Source organism: Urocitellus parryii, chromosome 9 (genome assembly GCF_045843805.1).
Source record: "Urocitellus parryii isolate mUroPar1 chromosome 9, mUroPar1.hap1, whole genome shotgun sequence".
NCBI classification, from domain to species: Eukaryota; Metazoa; Chordata; class Mammalia; order Rodentia; family Sciuridae; genus Urocitellus; species Urocitellus parryii.
In genome coordinates, this window is record NC_135539.1 from 65,876,244 (window position 1) to 65,896,997 (window position 20,754).

The window sequence follows — 20,754 nt, forward strand, 5'->3', positions numbered from 1 at the left end:
TAGGTGACTCCTCACCTGTTAGTGAACTTAGCTCCAAAGGGTAGAATTGGGGTGTTTGTGCAAGACTGTTCTCTAAGAGCCCTATACAGACACACACATATACATAAACACACCCATATACAAGCCCATGGACATAATATGTAGACACACCTATATACACAAACATATATGTATACACAGAGGAACATACAGATACCCACAGACACACATACACACATATATAGACACATACACATATAACTCATGCACCACAGACATATACATGTATAGATATACACTCACAGATACATATATACACCACATAGACCTGCAGACCCACAAAGATACACAGATCTACACACAGATACATACACCACACAGATGCAAATAGACACACGAACACACACACAGATATACAGCACGTAGACACAGGTACAGACATACATGCAGACACTCATACAGCTTAACAGATTAACAGCTGCTGTTAGTAAAAGACTAACCTCTGCCCCAACTCAGCAGGCAGGTGCCAAGAGTAAATAGTGACTTTTGGTTCAAAAGAACTCAACTCTAGAACTTTTGTTCTCAGTCTCCCCACCCCACCCCCCACTACTTCCAGAACAGATAAGAAGGTGGGACAAAGGGAAAAGTATGGGATTTGTGCCACATTTCCTTCTCTGTAGCTACCCCTCTGAATCTGACAGTGAACTCTTCAACAGCTCGTTGATTAGGCTGAAATGCAGGGTTAGGCTGAAATGCAGGGTTGCCGGGTGTTTTATAGCTATTGATGGCAGCTGTCATTTATTTTACCTTTTTTATGAGCCAAGCCTATGTAAGTAGTTTGCACACATCAGGAGATGTACTTGTCATGAGAACCCACTAGCAGCACCCCTCCTTTACAGATGAGGAAGCTGAGGCTCAGATAGCTTAAGTAGCTTGTCCAAGGTCACAAAGCCAGTAAGTGGCATAAAATGTCCAAGAATCTGTACTTTTTACCACCGTATAGTATTCTTTCTTGGGACTGAAAACCATGAGCCCCCACCTTCACCCAGCAAGAAATGAATTCAGGAGTGAATTCTGAGCATTTCAACCAGAATCCTTGAAAAATTGTTTCAGGACTAGATGCTAAATAACTGCTCCCAAAGGATATTCACAATCATAAACATGGTAGAATTTGCATAATTATACTTCTAAATATATACATGCCATTTAAAACATAACTGCCCTAGCTAATATATTAGCACAATTATGCAGAAGTGGGGAAAGAAGGAAGAGAACATTCTTGATAGATTTTGTTTTTAAAAAAATGCATCTGAGTACTACGTCAAAAAAAAATTAAAATAAGAACACCAGAAACAATTACTGCAGCACAAAATTATAGTACATTGTCTTGCTTATCCCCATGACGTTATTTTAGAAATATTTAATCTGGGTAAGTATTTTTAAAGCGTGTACAACCCCTTAAACTCCATGAGTACAGGGTATAAAGTGCCAAACCAATTTCTGTTGCAATTTCATAATATTAAAAAGCAAATAAATCTTAGAGTGCTTTTTATATGAAACTCTCAAGTGAAATTTTACATCTAAGATGTGAAGCTACAAAAAAACACAGGAGGGAGACTGAGAAATCTGTAGCTCTGCTTTCTTTTGGGCGCTGCTGGATTCAAATACTGTTCCAAAGAGCACTTCCATGTAATAACCCAAATAACTGCAGGACGTTAGAAATCAGAGAGAAAAATTCTTTCTTTCACAACCATACCCAAGAGCCATTCAACAGTAGCTTGTCTGAAGAAACTCGGTTTTAAAACAGGTCTGTTGACATGGAAATGAAGAGCTAAAGACTAAATGGCATAATTTCGACTCTTATATTTAGTCCTGTGCCTTGTTCTAATGAATTTGGCATCTTTTCTTTTTAAAAGTGCTTCAAGAAGCATCTGCTAATGACCCATTCTATCTAGAAGATCTGGAAAAAGCAGTGTATAGGGTATAACATGTGATGTTGGGGTTCTCCTTCCAAGGAGCCCAGGGACTTTGGGGTAAAGTAATAGATCACAGTCACTTTTGACTTTCAGGACAGCAGTTCTCATGTCTGAGCTTATAGAAATAAGACAACCTTGAGTGTTGAAGTAGCTGTACCCAAGTGACACCCTTCACCTGGTTCTTCAAGAGGAAAGTGGGTCTGAAAAACCATGAGAGATGCTGAGAGAGAGACATCATGTGACAGCGCGTGAGGCTGTCTTCCCCCGGTTATGAAATCACTTCATGAAACAGCATCATGCTTTCTACCCGGGGCATATAAAACAGCTCTTAAGAATTGCAAAATTTAAGGACATTTGTGTCTTGCTATTTTCTGTTTGTAGTTGGGATCATATAGTGTAAAATATTTTTATTGAAATAACTCTTAAAAGTCAAGAGTGCTCATTGCAAAGTGACTAATAACTCCCTTTCCAAGTGGGTAGCAGATTCCTCCCAATGAAATATGATTTGTCAGACTCAGTAAACTTGAGCCAAGATCAGACTTTTATACTGTTCTTTACCTAGAGCAGCTACATTCAACAAACTAGGAAAGAGGCTCACTGAAGAGCAAAGCCTTGCCCTGCCTAGGCACCTGTGTCTAAAGAAAGAAAAGCCACATGAGACTCGTTAGGATTTTTGCAACAGTGTAGACTTAGCGAGCAGAAACTCTTATTTTGGGTGGTTTGGAAGACTAAGGAAAGCTGTGTGTAGAAAAGGAAACCTGCCTGCTAATTGGCGGTGTGTGTGTTTTTTTAATCATTTTATATCACTTTCTCATTTTATGAGGATTAAATGTTGTTGTGATGGTAGCTTTGAGAGGTGGGATGGATCCTTGGTTTAGCAGTTGATTGGATGAAAGTCTAAATTTGGGTTTCTATCATTTAAAAATGTCCGTGGTGATTGGCAGACCTTTGAAGATTTTCTAAGCTATGCTTTATCCTGCTATAAAGCAGTCTGAATGACCCAAAAAGAATTATGGCTTTTTTTTTTAACCCCTCTCCTTGGTTTAGTCAAAAGTGAGCCACATTAGAGATCTCTTAAGTAGTTAAACTTGGAATCGCTCTAAAGTAGGGCTATTTAGACTCTGTACTGTTGACAGTTCAGGCCTGATGAGTTGTAGGGGCTAGGGAGGGGGTGACCTGTGCTGAGCAGCAGCCTCTTTGGCCCAGAGGTCTTTGGTTGACCCCCTGGATACCAGGAGCAAAATATGCCCCAAGCCTTCCCTAGTCTTTGACAGTCAAAGATGTCTCCAGAAATTGTCAAATGCCTTCCACCAGAGTAAAATTCCCCTGGTTAAGAAACATGGCTCTCAAAAAAAAAAAAAAAAATGGGAATTTTCAAAAAACATAATGAAGTAGAGAAAGACTGCCGATGCTCAAGCCATGCAAATTATGACATTCATAAGACATGAATCACACCAATTATTAATTCAATTCTGCCATAACTTACTTCTTGGTAAAGTAAAACGATCTCTCAGCAACCGTTTATGGAGAAGCAGTAACTTCTAGTAGATGTCAAAGCCAAACTGCCTGGGTTCAAATCCCAGTTTCAATACTTTTTCCCAATGTCTTTGACCACTTATGGAATTGTGTTCATGTGCTCATTTGCAAATGGAGATGATAATAGTAACTACTTCAGAGGGTACATGAAATATACCAAGAACCCAAGAGTTCCTACTTTGAGCACTCTACTAAATGCTAACGGGAGATCAATACACAGGGATGGCTAGGACAAAGGACTGCCTAAAGCCATAGGGAGGCCTATTTTTAAACATAATATCAAAAAGCACAAAATGGTCACATAGGGGTAATGAGAAAGTAAATTTAATTTGAACAGAGAATGGAATTAGTGTGCCTAAAGATTCGAATTAGAATAGAGTATCAAAGGCACTTTTAAGTGCATTTCAGGAAAGTAGTTTGAGTGGTACATCCCTTTGGATTCCAGGGACAAAAAGACAAGCCAGCTGTGAGTCATCCTTTTAAGACTGCTTCTGAGCTATATGACTGATGATAAAGACCCCTAACAGATTTGGCTGAAATTATTAGGTTGCCTGTTTGGGTATCTGATAATACCTGACTGACCCAGGTCCTTCCTGAATTGCTATTTCAGGAAACTCTGATTATGGATCAGTAAACGTTTATTAAGCTCTTCTTATGGGTTTAGCTGTGGACTTGGATGCTTTTCTGGAAACCAAGAAACTCAGACGTGGTTCTTATTCATAAACTGTGAAGACGATCATAAAACAAGTTTAATACACATGTATAAGTTATGCTACAGTTAAGGGCAGGAAGCTTCTGGGTTCTGAATGCCTACTGAATACCCATTTTGGAGGAATAACTACAACAGTAGAATTTCATGCATGGCATTTCTTTGGGCGTTGATGATACCCTGGGATGCTCTTCTTCTCATCCCAAGAGTGACAGGGTCTCCTAACAAAGCCAGGAGGAAGGAGAGGACATGCCAAGTCCAACACATCTCCCAAAAGCTTGAGCTTCAGGGGGGAGATATTTTTCCAATATTGCAAAGTCCAGCTGGGAAGTTAGGACACGTTTTCCTTGGAAACGATGCAGAACAACAATAGAATTAATAATACATTGTAGGTTAAAGAGGCTTCTGTGGCCAGCTGGAAATCCAACCAGCACTTATTGCAAGTTCTAAACAATGAAAGTACAAGTAAACTTTTCAATGACAAGACTGCCATAATTTGGGGGCTGCTTGTACATAATTAATTCCAAAGTAGTGATACAGACGGTAATTGCTAAGAATTCAGAAAAAAAAAAAAAGAGCACTTTCCCAAAGTTATTCTGGTCTGGAAGCCTCCATGAGAATATTAAGATGGTCTGGAATATAAGGCACGTACATGATGGAATGAAAAGATATCATTTGCGAAGGCGGACTGGCCTTTCTTCAAAATTTATATTTCTACCATTACCGAACCTATAAAAATGACTTTACAATATGCTTTCGCCAGTCTCAGAAATTAAGTAAGTACCCATAAATAGAGTTATTACTTCCATCACAGGAATATAACTTTAATATAACTTAATCACGGTTAAGTAATATCTGCTAGACATTCCTTTGCTGAGTTCAGGCCACCGATGTCTGACAAACATACTTGAGAATTGACAGATTTATGAAGACTGCACCACTCTTACACCTGGGAGATTCTGCCCAACATACCAGAGAATGACTGCCACAAGATCTGAGCCACTTTAAACCAATTTCTCAAAAGGAAAAGCCATCATCTTCCTTAATTAGATCAAATTAAAATGCACCTCTCCATCTCTGAACATTCATGAGGTCTTGAGCCTGAAACCACAAACAAAACCAGAGTTGCCTGTGTGCTTCAGACCATCCCTTTCATTGCCAGCTAGAACCTTTTCAAAGAGAAGAGTAATGTGAAGGTGCCGATTTAGCCTCCTTAAAAGATGGCAAGATTAACCTGGTGTAGAATCAACATGGCTGCCACCCAGCCCAGGGTTGGGGCTCATCTGAGCAGCCTTTGGCACAGCAGGTGCCTAATTCCAGGCTCTCCTAATGCCAGGCCACATGTTACCCTCTGTAGTGATTAGCTGGGGAGATTATATTTGACCTTATTTGAAATCTAGACTTTATTTGCAATGAATGATATGATTCAAAAATACAGCCAAGTCCAAGCATGAATTCTAACTTTTAAAAATGGCGGGTCTTAAAAAGTCCATATTGCCCACTACTCTTATATTGAGGTATTTGCCAAGTTGTAAATCAGCAAATACCTTGATGTCTGACTCTAGAGCAGACAAACAGAAGAGAAACCCCAAAGGTGCAACAACCAGAGCTATTCCAGTAAGTTACTTTCACCATCATTCTGTCTCAATATTCTTTTCTCTTCATCATGAAGATAGTACCTGTCTACCTCCACCATCATGCACAAGAAATTAAGACAAAACAAAAATAAATAAAAATTTAAAAACCAGAGGCCACACATACAAAATATCTTCCTTCTTTATTCTAAGCATCGCTATCTTTTTTCTTTGGCATCCAGTCTTAAGATTTTACAGATCAAAAGCGAGTGTGGGGAAGGGGCTTATTCTCACAGCCCCCTGAGGACCACTCAAGAGACATCTCTCCGTGGCTTCTAACACCATCTCTCATTTGAAGGTTAAATTATAAGCCATAACATGAATGAACAGCTATTCCTACCAGTTTGTACCTGTTCAAAAAAAAAAAATGAGATGTCATTTCCAGAGCATGAATATTAAAGATTGCCCTCCAGGAAGAGAGAAAAAAAAAATGCAAAATCAGTGATTTCGTGAAGCAGGGTATAGGCATGCCCTGGGAGTGGAGGCTGTAGTCACCCATGAGAGAGCCAACAGGAAGAGAAGTGCCTCACCTCAGACTGCACGTCACCACAGGACTCAAATCTGAACCAAGGGCGGAGAGCACTGGCTATGGGGGTCTGAAACTAATTCACTGTGTTTCTCAAAGAAATCCCTGCCTCTCTGAGCCTCAGATCTTCACTGTAACTTGGGCATGGCCACTAGTATTTCTCAAGGGTTCTGTGCAATTTAAATGAGCATAGGTACAAAAGCATTTTGTGAATCAGAAAGTTCTCTATAAATAAGAGCCTTACTGATGTAAAACCATGAAGTCATCTCATTTGGATCTGAGAGACTATTGTGTCCTTGTCCCTGACTTGAAGCCATTAGAAGTAAATTGTGAAATAAATGAAAGGCTAACCTAGAGGATTTCCCCGAGCATGTTTGCTGTGCTAGAAAGAACCCTGTTGGAGTGTCGGAAGTTGTGCACATCGGGAGTGCTAGGCCTAGGTGTGACTGAGCTTTGCCCTATTTTCCTGGCCTGCCACACCCTTGGTTCCCGCCTCCCCAACCCCCCCACCCCCGCTCTATCAAGATCACAAACCCAGAATGAGAAGAAGTATGACACCCAAACAAATTCTTTCCGACAAGAAAATTTTTTAATTCTGGAATTCAAAGTCAGATTGGATCTCAGAAATGATCTTCTCTGGGTGGTGGACAAAAGGCAATGTGTATCCCTAATCCTTTAAACAAGGGGTAGAAAAAGTCTTTTGAGACCCTGTGCTCTCTATTTGCTGAGACCTTCAGCCTCACATCAGTCAGCTTTCCATTACTGTAACAAAATACCTGAGATAAGCAACTTGATAATGGAAAAGGTTTATTTTGACTCAGTTTCAGAGATTTCAGTTTGTGGACACTTGACCCTGTTGATTTGGGTCTATGGCAGCAAAGTATGTCATGGCAGGAATGTAGTACAGGAGGATTCTTTACTTCATGGTGGCCTGGAAGCAAAGAGAGAGAATGGATATCCTAATATCCCCTTCTAGGGAACACCCCCAGTAACCGAACTTTCTTCCATTAGTCCCCACCTCTTAAAGGTCCCACTACCTCCCAATAGTGCCATAAGCCAGGGAACCAAGCTTCTAATACATGGGCCTTTGGGAGAAATTCAAGATCCAAACTATAGCAAACCTCCTATATTCTGTGTCACAAACTTCACCCACATACACCGGCTTCCTGGGTTTGAATATGTCAGAGATGTTCCTACCTCAGGACTTTGCATTTGTACAAATATACAAGGGTAGGAAAGTTATATCCAATTAATTCTACTGTCTTTCCTATTCCCTTTTCCTCTCCCTTCCCTTCATTCCCCTTTGTCTAATCCAGTGGATTTCAATTCTTCCCCTCCCCATCCTCCCTTGCTATGAGTTCACATCCATATGTCAGAGAGAACATTTGACCTTTTTTTGGTTTTTTGAAACTGGCTTATTTCACTTGGCATGATATTCTTCAGCTCCATTCATTTACCGGCTAGTGCCATAACTTCATTTTTCTTTATGGCTGAGTAATATTTTCTTTATCCATTCATCTGTTGAAGGACACATGGTTGGTTCCATAGCTTGGCTATTGTAAATCGAGCTGCTATAAACATTGATGTGGCTGCATGACACAGCCACATGTCAGCTCTTATGAGGATTTTCTCTTTCCCAGTTGACTGCTCTGTCTCCATCATCCAGGAGTACTTTGTTGACAGTGTTGAGAACATAGGAAGCCCACAGAATCCTGGTTAGAGTGTGGCCACCCGTGACTACCTAGCAGTGCCATCTGAAGCCTAGAACAAGGACAAAAGATTCTGGCATCATAGATCCCAAGCACCTGTGCCCATACCCAAAGTGATTGTTGAAGTGAACTGAAGCTGATGGTGATAATCAAACGTTTCCCAAGGCCTCTAGGAAAGTGAACTGTCCAAAACTATCCACTACTAGTACATGCATCCCATGGGAGCCTTCATTATCTCAATGTCTCCATGCATTTATGAAGGAAGAATAGTTCTAGCTTTTTTCCTCTCCAGAGCTATGTAAATGGGGCTCCATTTTTGCCCATTTTGGTTTTTTTTTAAAAAACAGGTTTCTTAAATATGCATGTCTTCATGCATCATAAGTCATGCATTATCAGAGCATTTCAGGTGATTTGGTCATTGTTTCTTTCCTGACTTGGGAAAACATGTCTGCCCAGTGAGACAAGTCCCTCTCTGTTTCCTTGAAATATAACCAAAGAAAATGGTATGGGAAGAAATAGAAGGGACCCAGTGGAAGGAAGTTAGGTCATTGGGGGAATGCCCTTGAACAGGATATTGGAACCCTGGCCCCTTCCTGTCTCTCTCTTTATTTCCATGAAATTAACAGACCTCCTGCATCATGTGCTCCCACCATGATACCACAGGCCCAAAGCAACAGGGCCTAGTGACCCTGGACTGAAACCTCTTGAAACTGTGAGCCAAAAAAAAAACCTTTCCTCTTTTTCATTTGTTTATCTCAGGTATTTTGTATCAGTATCATAAACCTGACTAACACACTAAATAAGGAGCCAGAGAAATTAACAGGGACTCTCCAAAAAATAACATTGATGGCTGATGGAGAGAAAGTAGGGCTAAGATGCAGGTAAAGGGCTAGTTTGTATAAATGAGGGAACTGAAGACAACAAAATGTTGCTTTACTTAGTAGAGATTTGGGAGTTTCAGATATAGACAGTAAAACCATCCTGAGTTAGAATTCAAGGTCAGAGTAAGGCTGTAAAGAAGAGTTTAAAAATCCGAAATGCCAAACCTCTAAAAGCATTTTCTGTATAGATATTAAAGCTACAAAAGATAGTGAGCTGGGGTGACTAGTAAGAGGATTCCCCCTACTCTGTCTCCTCAAAGCCTCACCAAAAGGAAATGAGGTAGGAAGAAACAGAAGGGATAGAGGGATTTTTTTTTTAATCTATTTTCATTCCCAAATGGTCAGAAGGCAAAGCCAGTCGAGTCTGGAATCAGGGATGCTGGGAGCAAGCCTAGAAACAAGAGAGGCTGGTGGTGAGGGAGTGTGAGGCCCATGCCAGGTGCTATAATTTAGATATGGAATGTCCCTCAAAGGCCTTTGTGTCAAAGGCTCGGTCACCAGGCTGTGTTGCTATTGGGAGGGGAGCAACACTGAGGAGGGGGGCCTGCTGTGTCAGATAGGAGGACAGCTTCCTGGGTTGGAATCATCCAAAGATGTGGAAATGAATTTCTTGGTTGCTGGAAGCCAGCTTATAGATGTGTAAATCCAAAAGGAGAAGCAGGGGACACATAGAGGTGGACTGAAGTCACGACAAGGAATACAGAATATACCCAGTCCTCCTGCTCACTCCATAAACAGAAGGCGGGGGCAGGGGACAGAGTTCAACCACAAACATCCCCTCAATAAATCCAGATGTTTCAATGATTAGTTAATTTTATTGGGAAGTTTTAGAACAACATCTTTAGTTACATAGGTTTGCTTCTTTTTTTTTTTATTTTTTCCTATTCTTTCTTTCTCTCTCTCTTTTTTAAACCAGTAGATTAACTTTGGGCAGAAATAGAAAGTTCGCTGCTCCCAGTCCTATATTTGTGAGGATTTCCCATCAATTCAGATCATCTGGATTCCAGTGTTTTGTTGGTCTCATCTGAAAACAATGCCTTTACTCTGGGTTTTTTTTCCCCTCGTACCACAGAAGCAGAGCTTGAACAAGTTAGGGCATAGTCCAGCTTTAAGCCTGTCCACTCTTCAGTTCTAGAGAATGCCTTTTGCACTGCCAGGACAAAAGTGGAATTAGATTTCTCAAAAATTGATATCGTGAGAAGAGTGTGCTGCCGGGGATTGATGGTGCTTTGTTCTACACTGTTTATGGCAGAAGCACAGCACCCAGCACGTACCAGGTGTTGGACAATACCTGCTGGCAGTCCCAATGACCATTCATCACTTTCTGGAGAGATGAACGATCATAAGCATAAAGAAGAAAAATTCACAAAATATTAGAATTAGAAGTGAATTGGCAGACCTTCTAGGAAATACTCTTAGAAGGCCATTCTTGGTTACTGGAGTTCTTCTTGACTCTCCTGTGCCACTGGTTTTCAAAATAAGTAACTGGTTAGGAAGGCTAGTGCTTCTGACTGGGAGCTAATCTCATCAACTCGGCTGGCTGGGCCCAGCCAACTCCCCTGTATCTCCTTTGGATATTTAAAATCATATCCTGTGGGATTCGCTGTAGGAGAATTGCCAGCCTCATACTTGTTACAACATTGACCTATTTCTTAATAGCCATTAATTTGCTTAGTTATACAAGGATAAGTACCCAATTCAGGCTTAATGAGGCCTCGGTCAGTACAAAGACACAGCCCTACTCAAAAACTGGTGAAGGTGAAATTTTGAATCTAAAGTTCTATAAATGGCCTTGCTGGCCAAAAATATTTACCCAATTCTTACCCTGCACTCTGAAGACCGAGAGCCACCCCTGACCCCAAGCAGTGTGGGTCAGATGTCAGACAGGCTTATAGGAAACCTGGCTAAAGCAGTAGCTGAATCCGGGTTCAGTGGCACACACCTGTAATCCCAGCCACTTGGGAGGCTGAGGCAGAAGGATCCCAAGTTCAAAACCAGCCTGGGCAACTTAGTGAGATCCTGTCTCAAAGTAAGAATTAAAAAGGGCTAGGGATGTAGCTCAGTAGTAGAGCACTTGCTTAGCATTTCCAAGGCCCTGGGTTCCATCCGTAGCACCAAAAGAAAAAAGAAAAAAAAAAAAAAAAAAAGCAGTAGCTAGTGAAGGCAGCACCAGCACTTTCCCTGAATTTGACTTGAAATTTTTTATTCTTATTATGTTTGGACCTTCAGAAGATTCATTCAGCCAAGCTGACTTATGACACGAAATAACCAGTTAACCATACCTACTAATCACATAAATATGGTTTATGGAGTGATGTAAAATGGTTTATGAAATCATTTTTGAAACCATCTTTTCAACAGTAATTACACCGGTTCTGTAATACCTTAAAGCCAGTGATGTTGGCAAGAATTAGCCTAAGCATCTTTAATATTCTGATGATTATCATGCGAAATTGCCACGGCAATAAAATGACAGGGTTGTGCTTAATTTCTCTTCTTCCAGCGCATTTCCCTTCTATTTTTCCCCTTTTACATTAAAACATACTTCATAGCATTTCATCATGGGAGAAGGCTGCGTAAGTTTCCAGTTGCTGTAATTTAGTTAAACCATAAAATTGTTTCCAGATTACCAACCATGAAATGGAAAGACAATCTTATTTATGAATTTATAAATCAGATAATCTCCCTCAAATGAATCCTGAAACCAGAAACTCTTTGATGATTAACTAAGAGGGGGAAACTTTTCTCATTACCATGTGTCAAAAGAATTGTATTTTCGTAGGGTGGTTTTGGCTGAGACAGACGCTGCCGTGCGTTGCCAGCCGCGCTGTCCTCAGACCCTGCTGTTTTCTGGGCAAAGGGAGAGATGCGCTCCCCATCTGCTGCCTGGCCCAAGCATCTGAACCCTCTGAGGAGGATGTCAGTCATCTGACTCCATGTCTCTGTTACATTATTATGTCCTTCCTGGTAGCCCTGCAGGGGACGCTGCCTGGAAGAGGCCACCAAGGGAGGGTTCATGCACTAACTCCCAATACTAGAAGGAGCCCAGAGCACCTGGATGCCCACTGGACACAGGGCTTTGGTTCCTGAACAGCTCATCTCAGGAAGTCCTACAACTATGTCCTGAAAGATAAGGGAATGAGATGTGATTGGGGAATTGTCTCTTTCCACATCCTAAAACCTTTATCTGGGGAAAGCCCAGGGGAGAATCCAGGTACCCACAGAGCTGGGGAAAACACCTGTTCCTCCTGCAGACTCTTGGGTGGAGATGACTTGGGCTGTGCTGTGACCTTCTAGATTTCTAACCATCATGATAAACCAGTTAAAGATCAATGTTCTTTATCCAGAATCATTCTGGTGCTATGTTTGGGGGCATTTTGTTGTTGTTGTTGTTGTTCGCTGTTTCATTATTTTTCTTTTTTTCCTACTCTTCTTTCTTGGGTAAGGTAATGAAAGCCGTTGATCAGAGAGGGACCAGAAGGAACCCCTCAGAGCTCCAGTGATGTAATCGGTCAGTGCAGACTACTTTCAAGAACACTGGTTTAACCCTAATCAGCATTGTGCCCAGGAACAGCGTTGGAATCCCAGCATTCCCTTCTACCACTTCCCTCTTAGCAGATTCTTCTTTATCCTATACAGCTGTAGATTTGCTTTTTTTTTTTTTTGCATTTCTTAATATTGCTGTCTTCTTTGCATACTTGGGCTGTCACCGTGCCTCACTATCTCACACCCCAGTTGTACAGAACCCTTAAGCCACTTCTTAACCACAGCCATCTAGAATCTAAAAATGCCATGCCACTTAAAAAACAGAAAAGATATGTTTTTTTGCATTTGCCTGAGATTAAATAAGATGACTAAACCTGTAATTCTGAAGGGAGCCCCTGTCTTAGGGTCATAAATTTGGCTTCAAGCACTGCCGGGGACAGAGCCAGTCCCTGTGGGACAATTAATGGCAATGGAAGACATTCACCTGGTACTGAGCACTTCCCCAAGAAAGTCATTAATTTCCCAAGAGTTTGTGGGTCTGTATCTCGAGCACCATCACCGTCACCCCAATGTTTCTGAGATGTCACTGTGTGATTTGGTTTGATAAACCTGGGATTTCCATTGGGTTTTTACTAAAACTGCTTTCCTTATTTGGATTTCTTACTAATCTTTCTCTTTTGACACATTAACTACTTTATGGGAAAGAGGTGAATCTGAAAATGCTCTACAGCACCCGCCGGTGCACCTGGAGACGTTTGCTGAAGCACTCCATAGAGATGTGTGTCCATGTTCACCATTGGAGATTTCTTTCTGCTCCATTAGAACCAAGAAATAATACTATCAATACTTAATTATTTTTTTTTCTTTTTGGGGTCTACAGCCATTAACTATCCTTACTGTCTAGCTCATGTCCGAAAAATTCAGTGTTGTGACAAACCAACCATTTTAAACTAAAGAAAATATATGGACTTCTGAAGTCAGAGGCTTGGAATTGCAAAACTGAAATTTCACCTGGCATGATAGGTCACATTCCAAGGCCCAACTCATTTCTCCTGTGCTTGAAAATGTTCAATTGCCATAAAATTCAGGACATGCATATATCATCTCTCAATGAGCTCAACTTCATGGAAGAATAGATCACTATGACTTGTACCATTGAGTACCAGATAAAGTCACTGGACTTATTTGAGAGTCTTCATGTGTGCCTATGCTGTTTGTAACATAGGAATCACTGAGGTTCATATTAGAGGACCATGAACTGAGACCCACAGTGGCCACTTATCCCAAGCTCACATAGGACACCTGCTCATGGGGAATGATGGTGAGATACCCATCCTATTTAAGCCATTCTCCCTCTCTTCCTGTTTTAACTACGAGGTATGCATAAGTGAATTCACAGGAGGTGACATTTGATGCTCTCCTCATATAGACAGTTGTTTTTATAATGTGTCGAAAATAATGTAACAGTTCTATGAAACATCTGGGGTCCGGAAATGTGAACCTGTTTGAAATGTCTGACATGACTCTTGTGAACCTTGAAGACAGAGAGGTACGGTATCTGCCCTGAGTCAATAACAAAGGGAGTTTTTTATCGACGCCTTGAGTTATCAAGTTGTTAGGGATGTTCATTTTCCTGCCTGATCCTATAAAAGCCTCTAGGCTAAAATTTCTACAACATTGGATTGAGCATCATCTATTCCCAAACATACACTGATTTCAATCATATTTTCCATGGTCTTAATAAGAGACATTTGCTTGTGTTGCCCTTGGGCTATAAAAGAAGTGTAAATACACACACAGCCAAACATCTCCATCATTCACACCAAAACCATCCTGCAGTCTCCCAGCAGAGAAGAACAGATTACAACTGTGTGTGACTGTGCAGTACCTGACCTAGGGTCTCCCTGGTCCAGAGAGGAGCCGTTTTGTGTAAGGTCAAATAATGAAGCAGGGCAGAAAGACTCAAAAACACATCCTGTGCCAACAAAAGAATTTGAGGGAGATTCCTCCCTTCCTTCCAGTTTTCTGGGAGGCCTCTGCTGGTCTGCACAGTGTCTTTTTAATTGAGGTCACTGTCTTACAACTCTGATCATCCAATCGATCTCAGCCAAGGACTTGCAGGCGCTTCCGGTTTCTGAGCCAGGTTGGGGTGAACTTTGGTGGCTTCTAGGTGGTACCTTCTAGGTGGTACCTCTGGTGGATCATTCACCTAGAAAAACCAGTCTGAAAGTCAATAAGAGCTTTAACAAACAATTCTCTTGTTTTACAGAGAGAGGATGCAAGCCATGGAGAAGCAGATTGCCAGTTTAACTGGCCTTGTTCAGTCTGCGCTTTTTAAAGGGCCCATTACAAGTAGTAGCAAAGATGCATCTAGGTAAAAAGAAACCAGCTATCCAATTAAAGAGTTAAATTCAGTCTGTTTCTCTTTAATCATTAAAATCATTCATTCATTCAAATTCCTTTCCTCATAATCATTTCAAGGCTAAAATATTCTCGTCTCTATGAAATCATGATTTTTATATTTGTTTTGTTTTGTTGTTTTTGTTCTGATAATTCTTGGACGAAGGTTAACTTTGGCCCAAGAAGGGTAAATGGGCTTCCCAGTGCATGTGGCTTCATGGACCACTCCTTGCGCAGTGCCCGCAACCACCATCCACGCGTGTCCACGTCTGCCACCATCTGAAAGTCATGAGTGTGCCTGGCTACATTTCACAGTATCAGATGCACACCCGGGAAGCCTTTTCCATCCAAGCCAGTCATGATGCTGATGACAAAATACCCTCATTGCTTAATCTCATCACTGCTAATTGCTTAGAATCGTGATTGGAAGGTACCAAAAAAATAAGGGCATTTTGGAAAGTACGTAGCTGACTCTCTATTTCTTTCATTCAGCGAGAAAATGATGAAAACGACAGCCAACAGGAACCACACAGAAAGTGCAGGTAAGTAAATGTTCTTGGGAGGTCTAGGAGCCTGCTGGCTTCAGAGCTAGTTAACCTTTCCCAAAGTCACCCAGTTTTTGTGCTTTGGAAGGCTTTTGGGATAACTCCCTACACTACAGCTTCCGGCTAGTGCTGAAAAAGCAGAGTTAGTCATTGATTCAGGGGATGAAAAGTTGTCATCTTTATTCATTCATTCATTCATTCACTTGCTGCTACATTAATTCATTTATATGACCACACACCCAAGACACACTAGTGTGCCTAGCACTAGATAAGGATGGTGGGCATCAGACACAGGGCTGCCTGGACTCCTGTGGGAAAACTGAGAATAGGACAAGTAATTTTATGTGTGTTGAGTTTCAAGAAGGACAAGATAAATGTTTAACCCACAGGGCTAGCCCTTACCAAGAGCATCCCCTTGAGAAAGTGACAAAGTGAAGTACAAAGGATGGCCAGGATTGAGGGAGGTGAACACAGGCAGGAACCATCCAGATGGAGGGAACTCAAGATGTTATCCTAACTGGAAAGTGAAGCCACTGGAAGATTGGACACCGGGGAAACACATCAGCCCAGCTGCAGCGTGAGAATAGGTGAGAAGGGCGAGAACCAGTAGGAAGCAGCCAGTGGACCAGGTGAGAGAAGAAGGTGCATCTGGACCAGGCTCTGCTTTTTAAATGCCAGCCTTCTCCAAGAAGAGGACCATTGCCCTCACTAGAGGAGTTTCCTAGTGTCCAGATATATGCAATGACAGCCTCCCCCTGCATTCCTCAGGCAGGGCTCTGTCAAGAAGATATAGCCTCCCCCCACACACCTCCTTCAAGTTAGAATGGAAATCATTAGCAGAAACGTGTTCAGATGCTAAATTACCCAGAAACATATGTCAAGTTGGGTCAAACCCCTTATTTGGGGAAACCACATCTACTAGTTTTGTGCAGTAGAGTAGAGTGGACAGAATTTGGGACTTAAGTTTAATCCCCTGCTGGCCCTGGTTCACGCTGGCTGAGCACAGTTGAGCTCTAAAGTGAGCAGGGCTGCTTTTCCAGCATTTTGCTTAGAAATCAATCAGTGGCCTTGGCCAAAGCCAGAGAATTATTTCATGGAAATTGCTAAAACTTGTTTTCAGAGCAATTGCCAGTTTCTCTTGGAGATAGTTATTCGTTCATTTAGTTTCTTATTTATTATGAACCGGGGGGTGGAGGGAGGAAACTACCCAATACTAAAACCTTCCCTCCCTTTGGGATCCTTATTAGAAATGATTAGTGTCTGATACCATTGTTCTGATCAATATGCACATGCTGGTTTGTATTCTCCTTCTATTCCTTCCCCCTTTTGTGGAATAATAACAGGAAACATTTAGTAAGTACTTTCTATGTGTCATGCACTATTCTGGCTTTTTTTTTTTTTTTCATGCATCAACCCATTAACTCCTGACTACAGCCTCCAGGATGAGGAGCAATTGTATTTCTGTGTTTCCAATAAGGAAACTGAACACATTATCCACACACGTGACACCTTTCAACCTAGTTCACATACCTGTCATTTTATCCCATTGTTTTATGTTAAAGATACCCTAGTCCCTTAAAAGATATACAAGCTGTTTTATTGTTGTTGTTGTTTTGATTTGAAAAATTTTGTAAATGTCTCTTTTGAGCATGGGGGAAGGAGAAAGTCTTAATATCCTTGGATATTTTCCCAAAATTGGAATCAATACGTCCAAAGGGACAAGCAGTTTAGTAGCCCTGGCGACATGCTGCTGGCTTTCTCTTTCTAAAGGCTGAACCGATTTAGTGCCATTGGCAATGGAGGTGCGCTCTTGCTCTCCACGTCTCTGCTGAGTTTGGTCTTTCTCATTCTCATGTAGCAAGCTCCTGTCCACAGGGGTGTAGTTGCCATAGCAGCTCTATACAGTGCACAAAATACATGAATGCTTCCAGAATCCTAGGAAGTATTATCCCTGTTCTGTAGACAAACAAAATTATATAGAAGTCAGGGAACTCATCTGACCAAAAGGGAGGAAAACCAGACTTCCTGGTTACCTTAGGAGTATGTAGTTTACTGTAGATATGAGATCAGAAGGAACCTCCCATTTCCAAGGCATAGGACGTGTTATACTGTGCATTATATCACTTAACACACATAAACCTATAAGGAAGTGTTTCTGTCCATATTTTATGTAAAAGGAGTGACGCTCAGAGTTCAAATTACTCAAAGTCACACAGCTAAAAAGAATGACAGCCTGTCTTACCAAACCCCAATCCATGTTCATTCTATTACAATAAATTCATGTCAAATGTGTACTTTATAAGATTCAAATTAAGATATAACTGACAAAAAGAAATTCCCAAGAGCAGGTTAAGTACTCAGAAAAGAATACAATCCTGAGGACTACCCTATGTTGACTCTCACTAAACCAGGCCTGAGAGGGACAGAATATGAATACCCATGTATGGGCCTTGGGGTGGGGGGCAGAATCCCAGGTCTCATGAGTCTAATCTAAGTGGGGACCTGCTGATGGTATCCAACCAGCAGATCATTTCCATCCTGAATGGAGACTTTGGTGCATTTACCTATAGATCTCAGCCAGGTACTCCTGCCACCTCTGGCCTCTATACCTTCTGAGATTCTAGGTGAGGAGAGGAGAGCTGACAGAGTCCCTCTCTGCCCTCTGCTCAGAGGAATAATACATCTAACAGTGCAAGGACTTCCCCTGTGCCAGACTAGCAGTTAAGCGTGTCACTCCGTTAGCCTACACAATAACTCTTACGCCCATTTTACAGATAAGGAATCAGAATCCACCAGATTCAGTTACTTGCTCAAGATCAGACTCTAAAGTGGATACTGAGAATGATTCCCAGGTTCTGACTTAAATAATTGAGTGGATATAGTACTCCTGGCTGCAATTAGGTCTGTAGAAACAGAAGATGAGTGGAAATAATCAATTTAACCTACTCGTGGGAAAGTCCAGTAGTGACTTGAAGCAATTGGTATATGAAGCTGAAGATACTTGTATGCTGGTGACAAGGACATGAGATAACTGGGCAGATGATGGAGGTGGAAATATCTCTCTAGAAAGCACATCCAGTGAGAAGACAAGCAGGCCCAGGACAGTACCTGCCAGGATTTCAAGGGTTGGCAGAGAAAGGAATTAGGAAAGAGATTGACCAAGAAGGACCAGTAGAGGAGGGCAAGGGAGAGGAAATGTTCAAAGTAACTGTTGAAAAATGACTGACAAAGCTCAATGTCACATTGCAATGAAGTCATGTCAGCCCTGGAGCACATCCATTGGACTGACAACTAGGAAAACACTGATCACCTTACAAACAGCCATTTCCATGAATGATGGAATAGAAACCAAATGGGGTGAGCTAAGAGGCTTTAAAAGAAGACATAGGTATCTCAAAAAATGAGTGTGGGACTGGGGATGCAGCTGAGGAACAGCTGTTGTATAGCATGTGTGAGGACCAGGGTTTAATCCTCAGCACCTCAAAATAAAGGAGGGGATAGGTTCCGTAAAGACCATTTGACTGTGAATGCCACTTCTCGGCATTTAGCTCTCACAGATAGATAGCATGGAGACTCGACCTCTTTTCTCTAACAGTTAAAGATTGGTGAGGTGCAGTGGTGCCCTCAGAACGTTGAGAGAGAGAGAGGAATGTTGAAGGAAGGTGAGCCCTCACCTGGCTGAAGAATTAGCAGAACGGTTCCTCTTACCAAACAGGAGGTAATAGTTAGTTAGCACAGTGTTATTTTTGTTGGAGAAACACTTCAATGGTGCCATTCATTGAACACATAATATTATTTTGTGGGGGGGAGGGTTGTTGGCATGTGCATGCACATGCGCTTAGGCCTCCACATAGGAGTGATGATGATAAAAGTAATGTGGCTGATTCCCAAGAGGAAGACTTCCACCTGACTGTGATCCCCCCATAGAATAATTGACCTTGGAAAACACCAATTCTGACATGCTGCTGTCATTGGAAATGTTATTGGATGTTCTTTTACTTCGTCCCTTCACAGTGGAGAACATGCTTTTGAACAATTGCAGAGATGGCACATATTGCTCATTTTGAGGGCAATTTTCATTTTGGGGTAGAGGAAGGGGACATAAGAGTGACTATGTAGGCTCATAAAAGCTTGCTGTCTGTTGTGCTGGGGTTCCTTTGTAAATCTTTTAAGATGCCTCTAATCTGCTCTCCTGATTTCCCCCAAGTGGCCCTTAGAGAGGCAAGGAAGAGACCTGCTCTCTTTGGGCTGTCTCTTAAGTATGATGAACCTGTGTGCTGTCCACTCTCCACTAGTGTTGTAGAGGCCAAGCTAGTCAGAGCACAGTGGCCAGCACTCCCTGACTCATAGCAGGCCAGCTTTTTAGCCCACGGCATCAGCTCCATTGAGGCTTTGCAGGGTGGTGTGTGCTGGGGAAAGAAGGGGCCCATTGGTTGCTAAGCCAGAATGGAAAGCCAGACCTCTGCTAGGTAACCAACCACTCTGGTTTGTATAAGAGGGTTCTGTCCAGCAAGGCCAGCCTGGCCCATTACAAAGCTTCCGGAAAGAACTGAACAGATGTTTGTGTGTGCATGTGTTCATGTGTGTGCATATGTATGTGCATGTGTATAAGTTAGTGATTCATCCACTCTGGAGGCCTGTTCCAAACAGTTGCCTGAAAAAGGAGGCAGTCCCTTCTTTTTGTTCCCATTCCTTAAACTTCACTACTTGGATTCTTTTTAAGTCCTTTTACAAACAAACTTGGCCAAATCGGGCCGTTCCCTGATGGTCTTACGAAATATATGAGGATTATTTAAGTTGAACTCGAAAAACAAAAGTTTATGGCAACTATAAAATAACTTAGGAAGAGTTCCCCAGCTCTGCCCTATGCCCCCTCGGTTCTGGGGATGGAAACCAGGGCCCCACCCATGCTAGGTAAATGTGCTGCCACAGAGCCACACCTCAGAAGAGTTGCCTGGAAGAGTTGCTTTCTGCTGATTTTTTAAATTCTATTCCTAAAGAATTTTGGAGTCACGCCTCATTTTCTTACTAAAGGAGATGTGTGCAGAAGTCCTACTTCTTTGGGGTTTGGGAAACCTGCAGGGATTCAGGAGAGAACCAAGCCCTTATTATCTTGGTGATCACCCAACTCTTGTCCAGAAACGAGGTGTGCATCCTTAGGGTACACTGCCATGCAGGACACAGTCGCATGAATCTTAAAGTTATTTTTTCTGTATGTGCACTCTGTAGATTTAAAAATCTAAGAACTAACAATAAGAATATAAAATTCATATGGAATACCACCAATGGGATACTGTTAATACTTTGTTTTATATAAATATACATATACATACATAAATATACACACACGCATATATGTATGTATGTGTGTGT

General features: G+C 41.7%; 1 protein-coding gene across 14 annotated transcripts in view; it reads left to right on the forward strand.

Annotated features, from left to right (window-relative positions):
- Kiaa1217 (KIAA1217 ortholog) overlaps positions 1-20,754 on the forward strand; it is a 381,206-nt gene that overhangs the window by 318,807 nt on the left and 41,645 nt on the right. For 8 of the 14 annotated variants that reach the window (XM_077802776.1, XM_077802778.1, XM_077802771.1 and 5 more), the window contains 2 exons: positions 14,706-14,810; positions 15,329-15,378. In XM_077802776.1, the coding sequence (XP_077658902.1) occupies positions 14,706-14,810; positions 15,329-15,378 (155 nt within the window). The remainder of the gene's footprint in view (positions 1-14,705; positions 14,811-15,328; positions 15,379-20,754) is intronic. The other 6 variants (XM_026401195.2, XM_026401196.2, XM_077802773.1 and 3 more) reach the window with 1 other exon arrangement.